The sequence below is a fragment of the Convolutriloba macropyga genome, unplaced genomic scaffold (assembly GCF_964194025.1).
Source record: "Convolutriloba macropyga unplaced genomic scaffold, txConMacr16.3 SCAFFOLD_492, whole genome shotgun sequence".
Classification (NCBI taxonomy): domain Eukaryota; kingdom Metazoa; phylum Xenacoelomorpha; order Acoela; family Convolutidae; genus Convolutriloba; species Convolutriloba macropyga.
In genome coordinates this window covers 95,237-117,903 of record NW_027452076.1, presented here as the reverse complement: position 1 = coordinate 117,903, position 22,667 = coordinate 95,237, and the positions used below count along the sequence as shown (strand labels likewise).

At 36.0% G+C, this 22,667-nt stretch overlaps 1 protein-coding gene across 1 annotated transcript in view; it reads left to right on the top strand.

Annotated features, from left to right (window-relative positions):
* Positions 1 to 264: 264 nt before the first annotated feature.
* LOC142357166 (uncharacterized) overlaps positions 265 to 22,667 on the top strand; it is a gene marked incomplete at its 5' end in the record, with an annotated part of 37,660 nt that continues 15,257 nt past the window's right edge. Inside the window, 4 exons of the mRNA XM_075408845.1 lie at positions 265 to 458; positions 617 to 744; positions 10,680 to 10,847; positions 11,012 to 11,621. Of these exons, the coding sequence (XP_075264960.1) occupies positions 265 to 458; positions 617 to 744; positions 10,680 to 10,847; positions 11,012 to 11,621 (1,100 nt within the window). The remainder of the gene's footprint in view (positions 459 to 616; positions 745 to 10,679; positions 10,848 to 11,011; positions 11,622 to 22,667) is intronic.

Below are 22,667 nucleotides of genomic sequence, written 5' to 3'. Positions count from 1 at the left end.
TTTTCATTTTCTTGTTTCAGGCCTAATTCGGGTCATGGGAATCAATCACGGCTATTTTCCTGCAATATTGCAGGTGTTTTTTTCCTAGCATTTGTGAACTTTTAAGTTTGCTAGGGATTTTGCATGATACCAGGAATCCATCTACTGAAATTGAAATTTTTGTACGAGTGACTTGAAATTTTTCCGCGAGTGAGCCTTTGACAGCTTTTGATGAATAACGATACTATTAATCGGTGACATTGCTGCTCAGTTGTGTTGATATAGGCTCTCTTGTTGGTTTAAAAAGACTCCAGCAGCTCAATATCTCAGCCAATCAATTAATATCCACACGAGGACTCTCATTGGTCAGCAGTCTAACTACCCTTGACGTGTCGTCCAATCACATCACTGCCTTAGATGAAATTGAATCTCTAGCTGTGTTACAAGTTTTGGTTGCTTCGGGAAACGCAATTCAAGAGGTGAGCATACTGTATTTTGGATATGGTTTGTTGTGGTGAAGAAATTTTTTCCTTATATAATTCATCTGTTTAGTCCGATTTCTCTGGGAAGCGATTGTTCCTGGTTTATAATGATCATAATTGACATTAGTGGTAATCAACAAAGACAATATGTTTAGATGCCTCGTCTAACCAACAACGTGCTGCTTCGCCATGTTGATCTCGGATCCAACTGCATATCTTCTGCGGCTACTTTATCCATTTGCTGGCTTCCGTTGCTCAGAACATTGAACCTTTCCAGGAACAGGTATTGAAATCAATCTTTAAATTTTGTGGTCAGCTCCGAATGTAGAATTTCTAAACATTTAAACCATTGAAATAAGCAAAATTTGGTCTTAAAAATTGAAAACGTTATGTTGAGCGTTACCAGCTGTTTTTTGCGCTTCAAGTCCAGTGGTATTTTGTACAACCGATTTTAGAGGTGCTACTCTCATCTTAACCTTTCTAAAATTCCTACTGCTTAAATAAATTGAAGATTAGTGGATGTTTAATTGCTCTCGAATAAAGTTTGAAGCGATCATTGTAAACCCGTGTCTTTATTAATGCAAAATTTTCGCTTGACCGTTTCTTGAGTGACTCTTTTACGCTTGACTGCTCGATTTTTTGCTTGATCTGATTTGCTCGTATTGAGAAATTAAGGCTGCGTTGCAATATTGACTAAAAGTTTTTTTTGCACCCATAAAGAGCGTTGCAATAATGAATAATTTTTTGCACACACAAAAAGTTTTTCTTTGCTACAGCCCCCGGAATTAAATTACCCCGCCTGTCGTTAGTGAGCAATTTTTCCGACGTTAATTGATTTATGTTTTATGTTGCAGTTCTAAAAGGTAAATGCAACTTCCCAGTTTTTTTAATCCTCCCGGTTTTAATTGCTCTCGCATGGAGCTCGAAGAATTATTGTAATTTTTATGCAAAATTCTGGCCTGGTCGTTTTTAATTTTTCGAGATTTTTTTTGAGTTTTGCTTTATCTAAATTGTTTTGTCATTCACAACTGTCAGCAGTTGAACTCAATTCGCAGCAGTTTCTTAATTATAGTCAGACGACAAATGCACCGAAATGTCTCAATTGTTAAAGTTAATAACAATAATGCTCAATAATAACCTATAATAACGTCATTTGAAAAGCGAGAGTAAACTAATCCGCCCTCTCAGCCAGTCACCCCAATCGGGACGGAGGAAGGCAGCAATAAAATTGACTCTCGTTGGTTGTTCGAGTGCAGTTCTTCGGACGTTAGTCGGTTTTGTCTGTTTTTGACGGTTTATTTTGAAGTTTGAGACTTCTTCGTAGAACTTTTTAACTTCGTAGAACTTTTTGTTGAAATTTGAATCATTTTCTTATAGCTGTATGCTGAGTTTTACGCCTCGAAGAGTATTGGTTTTCTATCGGTCTTTTTAATAGCCGCGTCCTCAATTCTAGGCGGCTATTATAGCGCTCCTAAATTTTTTTTTACAATCCAAGAATTGGATTGTATTGGTGCTCTGTCTTTTTTACGATTCGAAGAGGAGTATTGGAGAAGTCCTTTTTTTAATCAGTTTTATTGGAGTGATTTTTAAAGCGGGAAATGAAACGCGTGAAAAAATTTGGAGTGGTTTTTGTGCTGAACAAAATTGAAGAGTGGAGCGAAAAGAGAGTGGTTTTTGTTCATACCGCTGTTTTTGAGAGAGCGATAAATTGGTGTGTGAAAAAATTTTCTCTAAGCGAGCGAAATTTTTTTGTTCACATGCGGCTTTTTAAAATCGTTTTTTTGTTATTTTTTTGGTTTAGAAGTCTGATTATGATATTGTGTGATGCTTAGGGTTGTTTTAATAGTGGTTTGTAAGTTTCTGGTCATTAATAAGATTTTTATACCATTTTGCTGGTTTTTCAGCTATTTTGCTGAATTTTAGGCGAATTTTAGCAATTTTTTGCGTTTTGTTTTGTTAAAATGCTTTGTAATGGCTTTGAATAGACGCATGTTAGTTACTGAGTTTTTAGATACCAAGTGATTACATTTTCTTAGGTTTGAAACGATTTTTTTGTTTAGAAAAATGACAAAAAACTGAAAAATTTTGAATTATTTTCCTTAATTTTTTGCTTTTTTTGTAGTCTTCCAGTACTAATTCGCTCCAATTAACGTTTTTTGGGTCTATGTGCTCCCGTGAAATTAAAAAAAAAGCTCAATTTTTTCTATGATTTTTTTTTCAATTTTTTTTAAAATGCCCTTTGTGTTCTTCAATTTTTTATAGCATTTGGGGATGCCTATAATCCAAATTAGTTGTCTCTGATGCGTGTTGATGATTTTGATTTCAGTTTTGAATCATTTTGTTAAAGATAATTGAGTAACTTTTATGAAGAGTTCCGCGAATTTTGGTGTTTTTTTTTGGAATTTTTGCTGAATTCTGTTGATTGTCTTGTTTTTGCTAGTTTTTAGTGTTCTAGCTTTTGATAGGAGCTTTTCTAGAAGTTTTGTTGAAATATATTTAGTGCACTTTTCAATGACAAATATCACTAACTTTTCTTAATCACTAAATTTTTTTCTATTTTTTTCGTTCTTCGTTTTTACTCAGATAAATAGACAATGATTTGGATTGGTGGACACTTGACCAGATGTAGTATTATAGTTTTTTGAAATAATGATTTGAAATCAGCATAATGGTATTTGATTCATTATTTGTGGCCCATTTTTTTGTTTTTTTACAACATATTTTTGGTTTTGTTTTTCATTTCCTTTCTTTTACCTTCTACTTGAATTTGTGTTCGGTTTTTGTCTCAAATAGCAGTGATTCAACAAAATTAAACTAAACCTATTGCATGTGTCTTCGCCAAAAGTTGTTTTTAAACTTGCAACTCAATGTAAAATTTTTATCACGTGCTTCATCGTCTTTCTGGTCAGTTATTTTTTCATTGTTCTTTTTTTTTTGTTTTAAAGTGATAAGTGTTATTCAGAAGGATAAGCTTTATGTTAGTTATTGTGGTCAATCAGTAGAATAAGTTTTATGTTTGTTAGGGGCGTTCGTTTTTTCTTTCGAGTCGTTTCCGGAATTCTTCCGGCTATGTTTTTTTAATTTTGTAAGATGTTTTTACACCTTTTTTCATGACTTTGAGATTTCAAAACGGAATAAACAGGTAAAGCTCAGCGGGCATCAAGTTTCATTAGAGGCCCTTAGCCGCGTTTAGTAGTTCTTCAAGTGCTTAGAGTGGTGAAGCTACTGGGAAGGCCGTAATTCAAGGTTAACAGGTCATTTTCAGAAGTTTTTGAGCCCAAAATGTTGTAATTTTTCCTTCTTTTTTTCGGATTTTTTGGGCCAGTCTGAAATTGAGGTTTGTAAAAGTTGGTAAAGGTCTTTTGCAAGACGTAATTACTTTTTATGGCCATTTTAAGAGCTATATGTATTGCTACACCAAACATAAACACGGTAATTTATTCTCAAGTTTTTTGAATATTTTTGTTGTTTCAGCTCTTGGTGTCACAATAATAGGTTATTTTATAGTTTCTAGTTGTAATGGAATGGTTTTCAACTTCACAAATTTTACCAATTTTTTGCAATTTTTTCCAATTATCTGACATTAATTGCCATTATTCAAGTTTTCCAGCTCCAGGGGGCAAGAAATCTCGTCTAGGATTTGCTAATAGTTTACTGCAAAATTTTTATTGGCCATGGCATAAGCCAATTTTTTCAAATTTTTTAAAATTGTCAATTTTTATTTTTCTCCAACCTGGACAGCCAAAACATTTCCTTTAGGTTTTAATAATAGGCTACTGCATAGTTTCTAGTGGTAATGGGGACGTGTTTCAAGATTTTAATATTACGAATTTTAGCAATTTTCAAATTGTAATTTTTTCTTTGACTTCCTGAAGTTTTAGTCTTCTTCCTCAGTGGCCAGGGGTTTGCTGCTATTGAGTTTGCTAGAGCGTTTCTAGTTGCAACAAAATAGTTTTCTGTATTTTTAGATTTCACATATAAGTAATTGTTTAAATAAAGCTTGCAATTTTAGTTTTTTTGATTGTTTTCAAATTTTTTGAATTTTTTTTGTCATTTTATGAGTTTAACTATCTTTATTGGCCAACGAAACTTTTTAAATGTTGCAGATGAGTTACAAGACAGAACTGATCAGAGAAAAAATGAATTTGAGCCTTTTTCAGACACATTTTCGAAAAATATCTTTAAATTTTTTCTTTTCATTTGAAGCATTTTTCACATTTCTTTTTGAAGCATTCGTCGTTTTTTTTTCGAGATTATCTACCTTTAGTATCAAATTAATCTCTTTCAAGTCTTTTGCGTGAGTTGATGACTATTTTGCATTGTATCATAAATAGCCTTCAGGTTAAAAGCTTCAAGAGTTTTAGGAATTGTTGTTTTTTTGTTTAGTTTGATTCTTTTAGTTTCTCAACTTTCGAGATTTCGTCTTTTTGGCTGGAATTGTTCAATTGATCTGCTGGTCAGGTACATTAGGCCTGTTTTTCATTCAATTCCTTGGATTGTATTTCAGAACTTGTCCTTCTATGTTTTTTTACTTCGTCTAACAGATTTTTGTATTGTCTTACCGTGACTTCTAGGAATTGACTTTTTCAGTGACTTACCTCGCTCAAAAAAATAACTTCTGAGCTCACTTATGAAACTTTAATTTTTATGAACATTTACTTATTAAAGATCAGTAGTGTGCATCTAAGTAGTGCCAGACATATGCCCTAATTCTTGAATGTTAGAGTCTTGAGTTTTTGATTTCGAATATTAATTTTGGGATCTTTTCCGTTTGTGCCCCCTTCCAAATATTGCACGTGCATTGGGGGGGGGGGGGGGGGTTGCAAATAATATGCGCCCACTAAGCTGAGGAGGCACAAACAGAAAAGATCCTAATTGATAAAAGCCCTATTAGGGCTTTCTACTTATAGAGCTTATGTGTCTCAAAAAATGACAGTCCGAAGCTAACCCGAAAAGTCTAGTGGTCTATTAAAGGACTGGTGGTCGATCTGTCTATTTTATTTCTTTAGTTGTTGCAATTCGTGTAACGCCACAAGCGTCTATCGCGGCTATTTTCCTGCAATCTGCCGGCTATGTTCTTTTTTACAGGAAGTCATGCGACATCTTGACCTGAAAGCAAAAGTGAGAAAGGCCGTCATGCTGAACAGATTTTTGCTAGCCCAGAGAAGTTTTTTGATCTTGCGCTGCGTTCATTGAATGACTTTTTAACTTTTAAAAATATTTTTGATAGTATGGCGAATATAGATAACCGTAATAAGACGTTTTTTTGTCCATTTGACTCAATTTTGGCTCAAAGTTGTAATTTGGTTTTTTTGTAAAAATAGTTTTTGATCGGTGATGCATTAACTTGTGACTTGGAGAAATTGATACTCGAGATCCTAATAATTCTTTTTAATCCTTAATAATTGTTTTAATTTGCAGATATTTCTGTTTTATAGTTGATTTTTTGATTTTTTTCCATTTAGGTTTTTTTGGATATTTGAGTGAATTTTATTGTGAGAAATCAAAGTATATGGCAATGTTCGTTTGGCAATGCGTGTTTTGAACAACTCTACTCTTTTGAGCGTGAGGAGTTTGTTTTGTAAAATTGTACACCTACTAATCCGTTTTTTGCAATGTTTGTCGAATATTGCTTTTTTGTTTTTAGTTGGTAGGAAACGTCTTTTTGTTTACAGCAAGTGTTTTAACTTCGCGCTATTAAACAGTCATTTGTTTTTTTTATGTTTAGTATTTGAGATTCAAGGAAATTTCGTTCTTTATTAAAATTATATATTTTTGAAATAATGTAATGTTTTGACAGTTTTTGCAAAGTATTTTAATTTCTCTAATCTCTGTAATGTTTTTTCACTTCTATTTCACTTTTATTTTCGTTTTTCGTTAGAAAGAAGGAAAATTGTGTAAAGTTTTTCAGCTATGATTGCTAAATATATGCACTTATTTCTTGATCGATAATATTTTGGAGTGATTTTAAAACAGGATTCAAAAGTCAAAGCCGCATGTGAAAAATCTGTATTTATCTCAAGCGGCTGAATGAATTGAATAGGAGAGAGAAGAAAGAGGTTTTTGTTTATATCATTTTCTGAGAGAGAGAGAAAACGTACGTTTGAAATTTTCTTTCTAAGCGAGCGAAATTTATTGATCACGTGCGTCGGCGCCTTTTTTGGCAGACTCCAAAATTTTCTATCAATAATGTTTCTCATAATTATTTAAACCAGTGGTAGTGAGTTTGGAATCATTTTTGAACATCTGAAGCTAATACTACAGTTACAGAGTCAAGTTTGCACTGTTTTAAGCTTTTCTGGCCATTTTTTCCTCTTTCTTATTGCATTTGCGTCTGTTGTGTGGCTCATATTAGTTGTTGGTGTTTTTTGAGTTTGATTGATTTTTTTCAAATATTTTTGAAGAAAATTGGCTAAAACTGAGCAACTTTTGCCGATTTATTTTTTGCTATTTATGGTTTTTGCCTATTTCTTCTGATCCTAGGCTTTTCGCTGTAGTTTTTCTAGGTCAATTCTTAATGAATAATTATTTTATAGGCGTTGTTACTATGAGGGGACTTTTCAAGTCTAGACATGGCACTTTTCACTGAAATAAATTACAATTTTTTTCTCGGCAGTTTCCAATAGTCTTTTTGGTATTTCTCTCCTGCGTTTTGTATGAGTGACTGATCTAGTAGAAAATTTTATAAAAAGTTTGCGCCGAATATTGGCTGTGAAGAATCTTCAAAGCTAATATTTTGAACGCCAATTCGAATTTTGTTTAAGTAAAATCTTTTCCGTTTGTGCTTCCCAGCTTTGTGGGTGCATATTTTTTTCGACCCCCCGACGCACGTGCTATATTTTTTCATAATGATTTACCATTTAGTGACGCGGGCTCTGTAACTGGGGGGGGGGGGGGTTAAAACGTACTGCGTGGCTCAAACGGAAAATATCCAAATTTTCTAATGTTTTTCTAGGTCTGTTTTTTTATTTTGTTGTATATCACTTTTAAGTCAAATAATGTGTGGCTGACATGTACAAGATGCTTTAATCAACACGATGTAATGGTTTGGCAATTTTATTTAGCATTTCTAGAGAGTTTTAGAGAATTTTACTTATCGGTCGTCATCTCTTTTCCCTTTCCTCGAGTTTCTCTTTATGAACCCATTTCATGATTATGTCTGTCAATTGATATTTTATTGTTCCAAGCTACCTGTGCTAGAGGGTTTTTACCAATCGTATTTTAGGTCCATCTATAATTAATTTTTTCCAGATGCTGTATCAGTTTAGTTAGTTTTCCTATTTTCTGTTTTCTAAGGTGCTTAGTAAAATTAGGCAGAGTGGGCTGGTAAGTGGGGATGGTCAATTAGGTAAGTGAGGATGGTCAATTTTCTACTTCGAGTAATTTTAGGAGTTCTTTTGGCTATTTTATTTTGTTTCGTTGCCTGACGCTCTTTTTTTCCTTCAACATTTGTCCACACAGCAAAACTGAAAAAATTCAAAATTTTCTGAATGACTAATTATTCTCACTAACAGCTTTTGCGCACGTGACGTCTTTTCTCACTCTCTAGCAGAAATTTTTATTTCATTTACGTTATTAGATTTTGAACCTACGTGACTTAGCTCACTCAATAAAACTGCTTTTGCACTTCAAAAATCAAGTTTAGTTTGAATTAGTTTATGGTCAAAGGGACTCAAGTATGTAATAAATGTCCCTAATGCGGAATGAATTTGAAAAAGCTTTATTAATTCATCGCTGAATGTTTTTCTACATAGCTTTTTGAGCGGTGTTGTTTTTAATTTTAGATGTGTATCTGTTTTTATCTATAATACGGCACCGAAGTCTATTTCGCAGCTATTCCGGCAATATGCGGGCTATGTTTGTTCTCTGCAAAGTTTTTTAATAGGTTCATTTTTCTCGACACATATTTTCTCAAAGGCAGCAATGGTAACTGTAAGTGACTTTTCCTTGGTCCATTCAGTTGTGATTCTGTTCTCGGTTAAAATTACAGAAGTGATAAAATAATCTAGAAAACTAGAGAAAGTGCTGCAGGATGAATAAAGTTGGAATTGTAAAAATTTGGGGTAATTGTTTTTAGGAATGACATAGTTTGGGACATAAAAATTGACAATTACCACATTGATTTTATACTTGGTTTCATCGATCAAAGAGTTAATTTCAAAGCACACAATAAAGAAGTTTTCAGTCAAATGAACTTTTTCGAACGCAAAAGTCAGTCACGGCTTTCTTTCTGTGAAAAAAATTTAAACCAATCGCTTTTTGGTTTGCTTTTAAAAAATACAATATGGAGTTTTGATATATGGTATAAGCTGTTCGCTTTCTTTTCACCCCGGTTTATTTAAACCCCTTTAACTTAAAACCGTTTATAGTTACCCCTCAGTCATTTAATCCTGCCATTTGTTCACCCCGAAATATGTTTAATACCGAAATCTCTTATCTACTTCGACGTACAAATGAAAAATTATCAATTCAAAAGATTAAAGGATTTAATAACACAAAACTGCTGAACTTCAGAAGTGAGTCGTTAAACAGCTTGCGTGTGTTTAAAATCGAAGTAGGGACGAGACAGCTTTTTTAATTTAATCCCTTTGATCGAAAATTGGGCTGTTAAGTTTAAGGTAAAAAAATAGGGAGCTAAAAGAGTAGTGGTGAAAAAGGGGACACCGGTATAGGCCAAAAAGAGTGATCTATAAATTTAAAAAAAAAGAAAAGACAAACTCATAAAGCTCGCTTATTTAATTTCTCTTGAACGAAGTGTGGAGCAGCTATTTTAAACGTGTTATTTTTTATGTTTGTCCCTTTTCTTATATTTGGCCGTTATATTTGGCCGTTATAATATTTGGCCGTTTTCTTGTATTAGTCAGGTGGTCTTTTTTATGCAATTTGTCACTTGACGGGTTTTCTGTCTGAACCATTTGACTTTTCGTCCTCAAAAATGGGATAAACAGGTAGCGCTCAGAGGGCTTAAAGATCTCTTAGAGCCTCTCAGCTCACTGGTTTCCAATTATGTGATTCACAGAAACCGTTTTGGAGACGTAAGCTCATGGTGTGAAGAGCGGTTCTTAGTGTTTGGCCCCCATACCCCAACCCTCCCACCCACTTCATCCCTTTCCCACACCACCCCCACACTTCACCCTGCCCCCTATCTCCACCCCCGCACATTGTTCAGACCGTAAGAACGTAGCCCCACACAAAGACCCCACCCACCGTGCCACCATCAATCCCCCGCCCCGGTGTACAACCCGCTACGCCCCTTCAATCAAGCTGAAGCTAGCCTCACTAACTTGAGTTGGCTACTGACGAAGCCAACCGCTCGCCGGTGGTTTGAGAGCAATTCGCCCGACGTTAGTTGGTATTGTTAGTACTTTTTTGAGTAATTAGAATCGAGTACATTCAGAAATTAAGTCTAAAATAAAAACCGATTGTGATAGCCTAACGTCGTAGGACATATAGTGCATTGGGTAAAGTCCTTAACTTTCATGGAAGAGGGAGAGGGTTCGAACCCCTCCCAAATTAGAAGTTTTTGCACCATAAAAGTTTCTCTAGCCTGTGGCCCTTTCCAAATTCTTCGCCTCGCCAATCGTTTGAGAGCAATTCATCCGACGTTAGTCGGTTTATGTTTGCACCTATTGTACTGTTTGGCAAGGGAATCACATAGTACAAATTCTGCCAAGTTTTCCGTAAAAGTAGTCAGTAAAAAGTATTTCGTGTAAATTATGCGACGCGTTTTATGAATTTATCATGGATTAAGCTGAGCGTATTTTGCGAATCATTTACGAGTAGACTGCTGGGGGGGGGGGGGGGGGGGGACTTTATAATATTTAATGAAATTCAATTTGGAAATCAATTTTTGCTGATCTTAATCACTTAATGAGGTTCAATTGTCCATTGTTTGGCGGGCTTCCAAAAGTTTCACGTATTTTGGCAAAGTGAATCCTTCTTTTAATTGTATGGAATTCCCATCTTGAAGTGCGACGAATATAAAGTTGTGTATAATTTTTCAGTCTCCTTACAATTTGGTTTAAGTAGGTTTCAATTGCTCGTGGAAAAGGGCCTATCAATCTGATGTCTCACGTTTTCGGGGTATACTTTCGAGGTTTCGTATTGTGTATCCATCTTGATGCAATTGAAGTAAGCGACTCCAAAACGTTTGTTTCTATTAGTTTTATTCCGAAAAAATTGTTATTCTAATCGATTATGACCGTTTACGGGTTTTAGTCTTGACTCGCTGCCAAGCTTGAAGACTACAATTAATTTGGAGGTGATGGACTGTAGTTGCAATGAAATCAACACGGCTGAGTCTCTGATTGAGTCCCTTGGATCTCTCGGCAGAATCAGAATTCTCAATGCCAAAGACAACCCACTAGTGGTTGACAAAGATACCTTGTACGTAACCACTAACCCCCTATTTGGAAATAATTGTTGAATTGTGCGAATCCCGTTCTTCAACTGTTAGCCCAAGCCCAATCGCATCGGTCACAATAATATAATTAGGTTTGGAAAATGAGTCATTATGCACGTTTTAGCTTCAAATACCACTGAAATTTTAGGTCAAAGATTCGAAGTGAACTTCTGTCCTTAATTCAATTCAATGAGGAGGAGCTGCGACGAAACACAGTCTCACCAGAAACTAAAAAAACGCCCCAATTTCAGTCTGTCTGTCTGTCACAGTTGCAGCTGCTGGAGTCGATGGAGTCAGCTATTAAACTATTGCACCCCGTAAATGGGACCGAAAACACTGCTGTTTTAGAGTACATTGCAACAAAAACAGCTTTGCTAGATTTGCATTTTGAGATGTCAGTTAAACTCCGCGAAGAACACGAGTACGGAGAAACGCACGTTGCTCAAACTTTTGTTTCTGTCGATTCTTTAATTAACCAAAATAGGGTTAAAGTGAACGCACTTCCTGATATTGGCGCTGAAGAGAAACAAGAGAAATACGTGAGACCTCCAAGTCGACCAAAGTCTTCTGCAAAGGCAAGGTCCAAAACAGGTGAAGGGTCAAACTCGGCTCGAAGGAGTGATGAGAATCGAGAAAGTTCTAGAAGGATACAGGAGATCAAGGTTCCCTCTGTTCCGAATGAGACCGTTGAATTTGTGAGGAATGCGTGGAAGAGTGCTGTCAAAGATTCCAATGAGCAAGCTGCCTCGCGAATACAGGTATGTTTGTTAGAGTTGAGTTAGTTATTCGATTGAATGTTTTAGTGTAATTTCTGGTTTTGCTTCTGGGTTATACAAGACTTGTGAAAACTGCGTTGAATCTTTCTGAATGCTTTTGCAAAATTTGTCTTAGACGCAAAAAAAGATGAATTTATGAAGATCATGTTTTCAGAATGCAAAAGTATATCAAGAAACACTTGTTATGGTTACTAAATTGTAAGAAGCATAAATGTATTGCGGCTATGTTGATTTTCAATTTTTGTTTCGTTGTCTAAGGGCATTTTTCGTTTTCAATTTTTTCACCCAGAGAGCCAGCAATCTTGTTCATCTTTTAATGTAGAATTGTTTTAGTCCTGTTGGTCTTTATGAGAATTTTTTGCGAACAATTTTTTCTCGAACGACAAATTTCTTTCGTGGCATTTTTCTTGAAAAACGGAATAAACTGGTAAAGACGGAGGGCGTCAAGTCATAGAGCAGTTCTCTGAAAGTCTTAATATCTAAGTATGCGATTTACCAAAACTGCAGCGGAGACGTAACTTATGTCATGAAGGGCACTTTTTAGTTTTAAACCTCCAAACCTCACGCCACAGAACTTCACAGTATGGGGGCAATTTAGGTTTTTTAGAAGACCGCTTTACCCACTTGTGCTCCTGTCCTCAATTTGGCCCACAACTTGTGCATTGTGAGTTCTGGCGTGATCTAAATTGCTCTCATTCGTCCAACGATAGTAGGTTACGTACACTTTCATTGGTGTGATGTCATTTTTACACTAATTCGCAGCGAGCACTTATATTAAAATCATTTGATTACTCTAAATCAATAAAGGACGTATAGATAATAAAGGCTGTTATAATTTTAAAATGGGTATGATAAGTTGCATTGTCAGCTCCATCTCTGCAATTTTGTATCTGTCGCTATTTATATTGCACTGTAAGTCTATTTCGCAATAGTCATTTCTCGGTTGACATTAGAATATCTCGGCTGTCCGGGTCGCATTTTTTTTGTCATTCAAGGATTATATATTGTGTCATACAAATCATAACGTATTTCATTGTACGATCCTTGTATGACTTCTAAGATATCGTATATCATCCTTGTATCACTTCAAAGAAATCGGATCTTTTCAACAATTGCCCCATTTGGTATCTATTAGAGAATCGCCGCGCCTTCTGTGCTAAACTTTATCACAATACTACTTGGCCTGTGGTTTAGATAGACGAATATCAGTTTAAGCGCAATTGCGGACCGCTGTTCACGGCCATGCCTCTCATGCACTGTGGGATGTAATCCGGAAATCGCGGGACGTTACTGCTGCGAAGCGCGCCAGTCGGAAAAGTTTTTCAGTATGTATTCCAATTTGGCTGGCATGGCGTCTTTTATTGTTCCCACGACCCACTTTAGGGAGGGGGGAATATATACTCAAATGGTTTTTTGTTCATCTATGTAAATTTTCATTGATCGATATATTCTTGTAGAGAATTTTGTTTGGTATCAGTAAGCCCGTACATCGTAGAGTATGGAACTGAAGTGATTTTTTTTGAATTTCGTTTTTTCCAGGCAGTTAGCGAGGTTCAAAGATTGTCGAACATTCGATTGATATCCGTTGTTTTTGTTCACATTCTAGGCAATTTTTTTCCTCAGTTTTTCGTTAATTTAGCTAAAATTTGTTAATATTGTTAACAATAGCGCTATTGGTTTCACCTAAGGACCGCGAGGAGGGTTTCTTACTCTCTTGATCCGACAATTGTAGCTTGAAAATTGATTATTTTTACAATTTAGCTTTTTTTTAAATCAAAAATGGCCCCAATGCTTTTTTGGTCCAGTTTTTGAATTTTCCGCACTTACGTAACTCAAACGGCTGAAAGACGTCTGAATCAAATCAAAGGAAGGCCAGTTCCACTTCCATGTTTTCAGAGAGATTTCTGGAATAAAAATTCTGTGTTTCTTTTTTTTATTACAGACCAGAAAAATTTGCAATTTAAATTCAACTACTACACACACTTTGTTGTCAAAATGAAGCTCCATGATCATATGTTTTCAGAGAGAGTGTTATAGTTTCTATGCTCTCTAGGATGTGTTTTCGTAAATTCGAGTCCTTTTGTTGTTTTGCCCGCATTTGTTTTCTTTTTTTTCATTCTCGTGACTGAGTAACATTAGATCCAGTTGGTTTCCCTAAATAGTATACTTGAACCTATATATTGCTCTCAGTTGGCACACCTAATGGCTTTTATGTATTTGAATATAATTGTAATTGTTTTAAGAAAGGTGCTTACTTTCAAATTTCGAAGTTCTGCCAATCTGCTGCTTACTCTTAGTACAAATTGCACATTCCTTCTAGTGAGTGCAAGTAAAGTCTTTCTATAAGTTATTTTTTATTCACTTTAAATTTTGGCTTTAAAATGGGTTTGATAAGTTGCATTCTCAGCTCCATCTCTGCAATTTTGTATCTGTCGCTATCTATTTTGCACTGTAAGTCTATTTCGCAATAGTCATTTCTCGGTTGACATTAGAATATCTCGGCTGTCCGGGTCGCAATTTCTTTGTCTTTCAAGGATTATATATGGTGTCATACAAATCATAACGTATCTCATTGTACGATCTTTGTATGACTTCTAAGATATCGTATATCATCCTTGTATCACTTCAATGAAATCGGATATTTTCAACAATTGCCCCATTTGGTATCTATTAGAGAATCGCCGCGCCTTCTGTGCTAAACTTTATCACAATACTACTTGGCCTGTGGTTTAGATGGACGAATATCAGTTTAAGCGCAATTGCGGACCGCTGTTCACGGCCATGCCTCTCATGCACTGTGGGATGTAATCCGGAAATCGCGGGACGTTACTGCTGCGAAGCGCGCCAGTCGGAAAAGTTTTTCAGTATGTAATCCAATTTGGCTGGCATGGCGTCTTTTTATTGTTCCCACGACCCACTTTAGGGAGGGGGGATATATACTCAAATGGTTTTTTTTCATCTATATAAATTTTCATTGATCGATATATTCTTTGTAGAGAATTGTGTTTGGTATCAGAAAGCCTGTTCGTCGTAGAGCATGGAACTGAAGTGATTTTTTTGAATTTCGTTTTTTCCAGGCAGTTAGCGAGGTTCAAAGATTGTTGAACATTCGATTGATATCCGTTGTTTTTGTTCACATTCTAGGCAATTTTTTGCCTCAGTTTTTCGTTAATTTAGCTAAAATTTGTTAATATTGTTAACAATAGCGCTATTGGTTTCACCTAAGGACCGCGAGGAGGGTTTCTTACTCTCTTGATCCGACAATTGTAGCTTGAAAATTGATTATTTTTACAATTTAGCTTTTTTTTAAATCAAAAATGGCCCCAATGCTTTTTTGGTCCAGTTTTTGAATTTTCCGCACTTACGTAACTCAAACGGCTGAAAGACGTCTGAATCAAATCAAAGGAAGGCCAGTTCCACTTCCATGTTTTCAGAGAGATTTCTGGAATAAAAATTCTGTGTTTCTTTTTTTATTACAGACCAGAAAAATTTGCAATTTAAATTCAACTACTACACACACTTTGTTGTCAAAATGAAGCTCCATGATCATATGTTTTCAGAGAGAGTGTTATAGTTTCTATGCTCTCTAGGATGTGTTTTCGTAAATTCGAGTCCTTTTGTTGTTTTGCCCGCATTTGTTTTCTTTTTTTTCATTCTCGTGACTGAGTAACATTAGATCCAGTTGGTTTCCCTAAATAGTATACTTGAACCTATATATTGCTCTCAGTTGGCACACCTAATGGCTTTTATGTATTTGAATATAATTGTAATTGTTTTAAGAAAGGTGCTTACTTTCAAATTTCGAAGTTCTGCCAATCTGCTGCTTACTCTTAGTACAAATTGCACATTCCTTCTAGTGAGTGCAAGTAAAGTCTTTCTATAAGTTATTTTTTATTCACTTTAAATTTTGGCTTTAAAATGGGTTTGATAAGTTGCATTGTCAGCTCCATCTCTGCAATTTTGTATCTGTCGCTATTTATATTGCACTGTAAGTCTATTTCGCAATAGTCATTTCTCGGTTGACATTAGAATATCTCGGCTGTCCGGGTCGCAATTTCTTTGTCTTTCAAGGATTATATATGGTGTCATACAAATCATAAGGTATCTCATTGTACGATCCTTGTATGACTTTTAAGATATCGTATATCATCCTTGTATCACTTCAAAGAAATCGGATATTTTCAACAATTGCCCCATTTGGTATCTATTAGAGAATCGCCGCGCCTTCTGTGCTAAACTTTATCACAATACTACTTGGCCTGTGGTTTAGATAGACGAATATCAGTTTAAGCGCAATTGCGGACCGCTGTTCACGGCCATGCCTCTCATGCACTGTGGGATGTAATCCGGAAATCGAGGGACGTTACTGCTGCGAAGCGCGCCAGTCGGAAAAGTTTTTCAGTATGTATTCCAATTTGGCTGGCATGGCGTCTTTTATTGTTCCCACGACCCACTTTAGGGAGGGGGGATATATACTCAAATGGTTTTTTGTTCATCTATATAAATTTTCATTGATCGATATATTCTTTGTAGAGAATTGTGTTTGGTATCAGAAAGCCTGTTCGTCGTAGAGCATGGAACTGAAGTGATTTTTTTGAATTTCGTTTTTTCCAGGCAGTTAGCGAGGTTCAAAGATTGTTGAACATTCGATTGATATCCGTTGTTTTTGTTCACATTCTAGGCAATTTTTTGCCTCAGTTTTTCGTTAATTTAGCTAAACTTTGTTAATATTGTTAACAATAGCGCTATTGGTTTCACCTAAGGACCGCGATGAGGGTTTCTTACTCTCTTGATCCGACAATTTTAGCTTGAAAATTGAATTTTTTTACAATTTAGATTTTTTTTCATCAAAAATTGCCCCAATGCTTTTTTGGTCCAGTTTTTGAATTTTCCGCACTCACGTAACTCAAACGGCTGAAAGACGTCTGAATCAAATCAAAAGAAGGCCAGTTCCACTTCCATGTTTTAAGAGAGATTTCTGGAATAAAAATTCTGTGTTTCTTTTGTTTATTACAGACCAGAAAAATTTGCAATTTAAATTCAACTACTACACACACTTTGTTGTCAAAATGAAGCTCCATGATCATATATGTTTTCAGAGAGTGTTATAGTTTCTATGCTTTCTAGGAAGTGTTTTCGTAAATTCGAGCCCTTTTGTTGTTTTGCCCGCATTTGTTTTCTTTTTTATTTCATTCTCGTGACTGAGTAACATTAGATCCGGTTGGTTTTCCCTAAATAGTATACTTGAACCTATATATTGCTCTCAGTTGACACACCTAATGGCTTTTATGTATTTGAATATAATTGTAATTGTTTTAAGAAAGGTGCTTACTTTCAAATTTCGAAGTTCTGCCAATCTGCTGCTTACTCTTAGTACAAAATTGCACATTCTTTCTAGTAAGTGAAAGTAAAGTCTTTCTAGAAGTTATTTTTTATTCACTTTAAATGTTGGCTTCATTGGTTCGATACCACGTGTTCTAAATATTTTTTTGGACTTTTGGTCATTTGTCAATTTTGCAATTTTTTGTTGTTGTCTGGTCTGATCATCATTTTGATAACAGGTAAAAATACATTTGAAAGAAAACGCATATGAACAACAAATGTTTTTTTCTGAGAAGCGTATGGTTTTAACGAACTAGAAAGTGTTTTCTTGCAAAATAATTGAAGTTTAGGTTTTGCCTGTACTTGTCTTTCTTTCTGGCAGTGCTACCTCACATTCTGGATATTGGAGGGTCTCAGTGGCCTTTTGGAGACTTATACAGTCGTGTTTCATGATTTCGGTTGATTGCTAATGTTATTAACAACTCTGAAATTTTTGTTCTGAAATGTTTGATCGACCTTTTGAACTCTGCCCTTTTCTGTTATTCCTTTTCCAAACTTGTATCTTACCCTTATTAGGGACATCTCCTGTCAACTTTTAGCAGAGCAAAAAACAATTTCTGTTTGTGTTTATGATGCAGTTAATGGTTTCATGGCTATGGCGCTATGTCGTTTCAGAATTTTTTCAAAAAAAAATCATGATACTGGTCGTTGCTTGTGGTCTGTTTTGTTGGCTTTTCCGCAGTCACTTTGAAAAGAGAGATCATTAATGTTCAAGAATATCTTACGCATTTAAAGGTTTCAACAATGTGTTTTGTAATATTGTTTGAAATTTTGAGTTCTGTTTGCACTCGTTGTTTATTTGTTGCCTTAGACTTAGTCTAATTTGAGTTACAATTGTGGCCTCCCATGAAATTGTGGGTTTGAGAAACTCATTAAATGTTCGAATTTCTGCGATTTTTTAAATATCATTTCTGACAATGTGCAACATAGTCTCTGATGTAAGTACGGCATACATCTTCTTTTTAAAGAGAATACTTTATCTTTGAAGTAGTTTTCAATTACTGGTGTTGTGGCTCCGTTTTTTTGTTTCCATTAATCTTTTGTGATTTGATTAATTGGTAAATATTTGAAAAAGTTTTAACCATTTTTGTGTTTCTTAGTTTTGTTTTGTGTGTCATACTACATTGAGGACGGTTGCCGTTAGCTTTGATGATAAGAGCGGTTTAATAGGACTCTAAATATTTGTAGTGGACAGCTGAAGCTGATGGTTGACTTTGCCTCTTTTTGTTCTGTTCTTCTTGACTTGTTACAGTGTCCTATTGAGGAAAGGTCACATCTGCTTTGAAGTGAAGTTCAGGTATACGTTTTGGTTTTAATTGATGCTTTTTTTTAATTAAGTTTAAATGATGCGTTTTGAGTTTATTAGTGAGTTTTTTTTTAAAAAAAAATAGATTTTGAGTTAGAAGGGAGTTGATGTTTTGTTTTTTTGTTGCTTGTCTTGTACTTTTATCACTAGCAGGTATCATTAGCTCTCCAATGCTGCAGTGTCTATCCACCTATCTCTTAATTGGTTTGCACTTAAAACACATTACTCATTAACCAATTATTTTCGAAGAGTAAGTGTGTTTTTGAAAGTTTTGTTTCTCTTCCTCCTTTGGTAGACATTTAAGTCAAAAATATGAGCGGAGTCGGAACATTATGTGCGAGCCTCCTTGTTCTATTCAGTCTAACATAGTTTGCGGGTACGTGGAAAGTTATTAGTCGTCTCTGACCTGGTTAATAAATGGTTCGCTTAAATTCTATTCAAGAATAGCTCCCGTTTGGCAAAGAGGGGGGGGGGATTGTTGAAAAGATCCCAGAAATCATATGTAATCATTGTCCGAAATGAATGAAATCAAATATTGTTTTCCTAAAACTTCTCTCAATTGTCAATGATGATGTGATCACTTATATGATTCCGCGTCGACATGAGATGTTAACGTACCCTGCCATGCAATTTAGTGTTTGCAAAGTTGGGATGCTTATATAGGCCTTTTCCCAAAATTCAAAGAAAAGATCAAAACATCTAAGCTCGACTACACTTAACTTAACTCAAGGACCTTCATACTTCATTATACATGAATTTCTTTAATATTTTACCTGTATTTTACCTGTGTTCTTTAATATTTTGCTCAAGGACCTCCATACTTCATTATACATGAATTTCTTTAATATTTTACCTGTATATGACCTATGACTTAATAATATATGACCTATGACTAATACAAAATTTTCAACTATCTGAAATAATTTTTAACTAACTAATAAAATTATAATACAATTTTAATAATCGATTAATTTTTGTATGATAGATTACCAGAAATCGTATATGCTCCTAATATGACAACCGGGAAATCATATAAAGTAAGAGTGAACTAGTTTGTCTATGAAGAAATTTGTGTTGACCCGGTGAAGAATGTCTACAAGGTAACTTTTGATATCAATCGTGAATAATAGCTGGCCGTGGTTTAATAAGTAGTTGTACATAAGAAAGATTTTCATCCTTGTTCTTTTCATAAGTGATGCTGGAAAAAGTAAATTGTCTTTAGCTTGTACTTTTCCAGAGCTTTAGTATGGTACCTGTCGTGGTCGATAACACGGGTCAAAGAATTCAATAAGTTGAATTTTAAATTAAATTTTGAACTGAAAATATACAAAAATTAGCTTGTATTTATAGTGGTTATCTATGCGAAAATATACAGAGAAAATTTAGATTAGCTAAAAATATTTTACATGATTGGCATGTGAATAGATCTTAACTCCGAATCTCGGAGGTGATTTTCTATTTTCATCAACATTTCATGAGAATCATATATGGCTTGGGTACAATCGAGTTCATTAGTTGGAGGTCGGTGGATGTTAAAATCAGGTTTCTGTTGGTGGGAGAATTTGCTTCTGACATATGATTGATAGGTCAATAAGATAATGATAGCGCCAAAACAAAATTAGAATTGAGTTTAGTTTTGTGGCCATTATTTATCAACACAGCAATAAAGTTCGTCAGGTAAGTTCTTCTTTCGTTCTTTGAAACTTTAATAAAGAAAACTTCTAAGTTTCTTGATGTTTCTTTGAAACCCTCACGTCCTTCCTCCTTTTTTAAGCAAGTTTGTGGGTATAGGTTCTCCAAATCTGTCGGGTTGTTTTCTGTTTCTTGTTGATGTTCGTGAAGGCTCTGAGGTTTCGGGTTTTTGGTGCTCTGCAGATGATGTGGCTGCAGAAGCTTCATCTTGATGTGAAGGTCCCACATCTGTGTTCTGAGGTTGTGGTTCTGATTTAGATATGGTCTCCTCCACTGCTGGTTAAGTTTTCACATTGTCCTCGTCTAGTCTCGCAATTTGGTTGTCGCTCACTAGAATAGTCCGTGCTGAGTTTTCGGGCTGTATGAAAGATGTGTTCAAGGCCTTCCTGATGATGAAGGTAGCAGGAACTGTCTGTGTTTTCGTTGGCCTTGAATAGAATGGGTTCGCACAAGTCGAAATCTGCTATTGCTGGTAGTCTCACTCTGCGTCCCAACAAGAGTTCAACTGGAGTTTTGCTCCTCGTCTTTGAAGTGTTGCGATGTGTCATCAGTGCCCTTTGGAGGAATGCTCCAAATGACACATTAAGGTTGGGACTCCACGCTTGAAGTGCCCGCTTCACTGTCTGAACTGCTTTTTCAGCTAGTCCATTAGCTCTTGGATGATAGACGGGTGATACTGTTTTCTTAATTCCCAGTGATTCACACCACTGTTTAAGGTCACCACTTACAAATTCAGGACCGTTATCAGAAACTAAAGTTTTTGGTATTCCGAATCTTGCAAAGATTTGACTAAGATATATATTAACTGTTTCTGATGTTCTATTTCCCGCGGGGAAGGCTTCTATCCAACCAAAACCCGCGTCAACAATTACTAAGATATTGCCTTGGTCCTTAACATAACCCCAGTCCATGCGGAGCCGTTCCCAAACGTCGGCTGCTGGCCACGTAGAGACAGTTTTTCCCAGGCTAGGCCTGTTCAATTGACAATTCTTACATTTACTAACAAAGTGTTGAACGTCTTGGGTAATGCCAGGCCACCATGCTATCATTCTGACTGATGCCTCAGTTGCATTCTTTCCAGGATGTGTCTCATGCGCTTTTGCCAGAACCAAGTGTCGTAGTTTGGGTGGAATGAAAGGAACAACACTTCTGAAGATGATTCCATTATGTAAAGTAAGTGCATCTTTCTGTTGTTCGAATCCTTTTTCTGCTTCTGAACATTGTTTCCAATTGCCGCTTTTGATTCGTTTCATTATGTCCTGGAAGAGTCTGTTTGTTCCAAGTTCAGTTTTGATTTCTGCTTGGGTCACCAAATCAGTGTGGGCGAAGTAGATGTTATTGATTGCGAAGCACACTCGATCGTTGTCCGATTCGTCTTCGCAAAAATCCATTCTGCTCAAAGCATCTGCATGGGGTATCTGCTCTCCTGGTGTGTACCTCAACTCATAGTCGAAACCCATTAGAGCTATTGCCCATCTTGTGATTATCGCTGATGCTGTCTTCGGGATCTCTTCGTGTAGTCGACTCTTGACTGCAAGCATTCTCTTGTCGAACTGCCCCTTGGTAGTTCCATACACCAATACATCGTCTGGAAAGATCACAACGCCTTTAATTCCTTTGAGTGTTGATTCGATGCAATTCTGGAAGATTGAAAAAGACTTTTTCAATCCCTGAGGTAGTCGATACATCTTGAACAGTCTCTGAGATGTGTTGATTGTGCATATATCTTTAGCTTCTTCGTCAAGTTCAATTTGATAGTAGGCATCTGAGAGGTCAATTTTGCCAAAGTATGAGGCCCCATGTAGGTTGTGGAAGATCGTCTCCATGTCCGGTATTGGGTAGTCCTCATCCATGACCTTGCCATTGATGTGCACTTTCAAGTCCACGCAAAGTCTCAGTTCTCAACTCTTCTTTCTCTGCCACACCACTGGAGATGCATTAGTGACTCCTCCTGGCTGTACCGGTTCAAGGATGCCTTGTCTGACCATTTGTTCCAGCTTCTCTATGACCTTGTCTTGAAGAGGTAGAGGTATTTTTCTGGCTTTGCAGAACATTGGCTGTGTTCCTGGTATCAACTTCACATGAGCTTTGTAACCCTTCACAGCAGGTAGGTGCTCGGCTGTGATGTTGTTCACGCCGTGCTTGGGTAGAAGGTCTCTACCAAGTAGTCCAAATTCTTTATCAGACTGCACAACTGCAAGTTGTTTTTGAGTGAGCCTGCTTCCGTTCCACTCAACGTCACAAGTAAGTGATCTCAGAAGCGTTAATTGATGACCATCATAAGCTTCAAGATGTCTTATCTTACCATCCAACTGAGGTTTACCAAGCTCAGTCCATATTTTTGATGATATCACTGTGCTATCTGCACCTGTGTCTACCTGCATTTTTACTTTGCAGTTATTTATTGAGATATATTCCCATGTCACAGACATGCTAAAGATTTGTTCTTTAGTATAAAACATTCCCATCTCCGATGCTGGAGATGCTTGCTCTGAAGAAACATTTTCTTCTTCGCAAAAGTTATTCTGTTTACTGTACTTACCTGAATTTGGTTGGGGTCTGCTTCGACACATTTTTGAGAAGTGTCGCACCTTTTCACAGGTGTTGCATTTTTTACTTAGCGCTGGACAGGGTCTACTAGAGTGTGG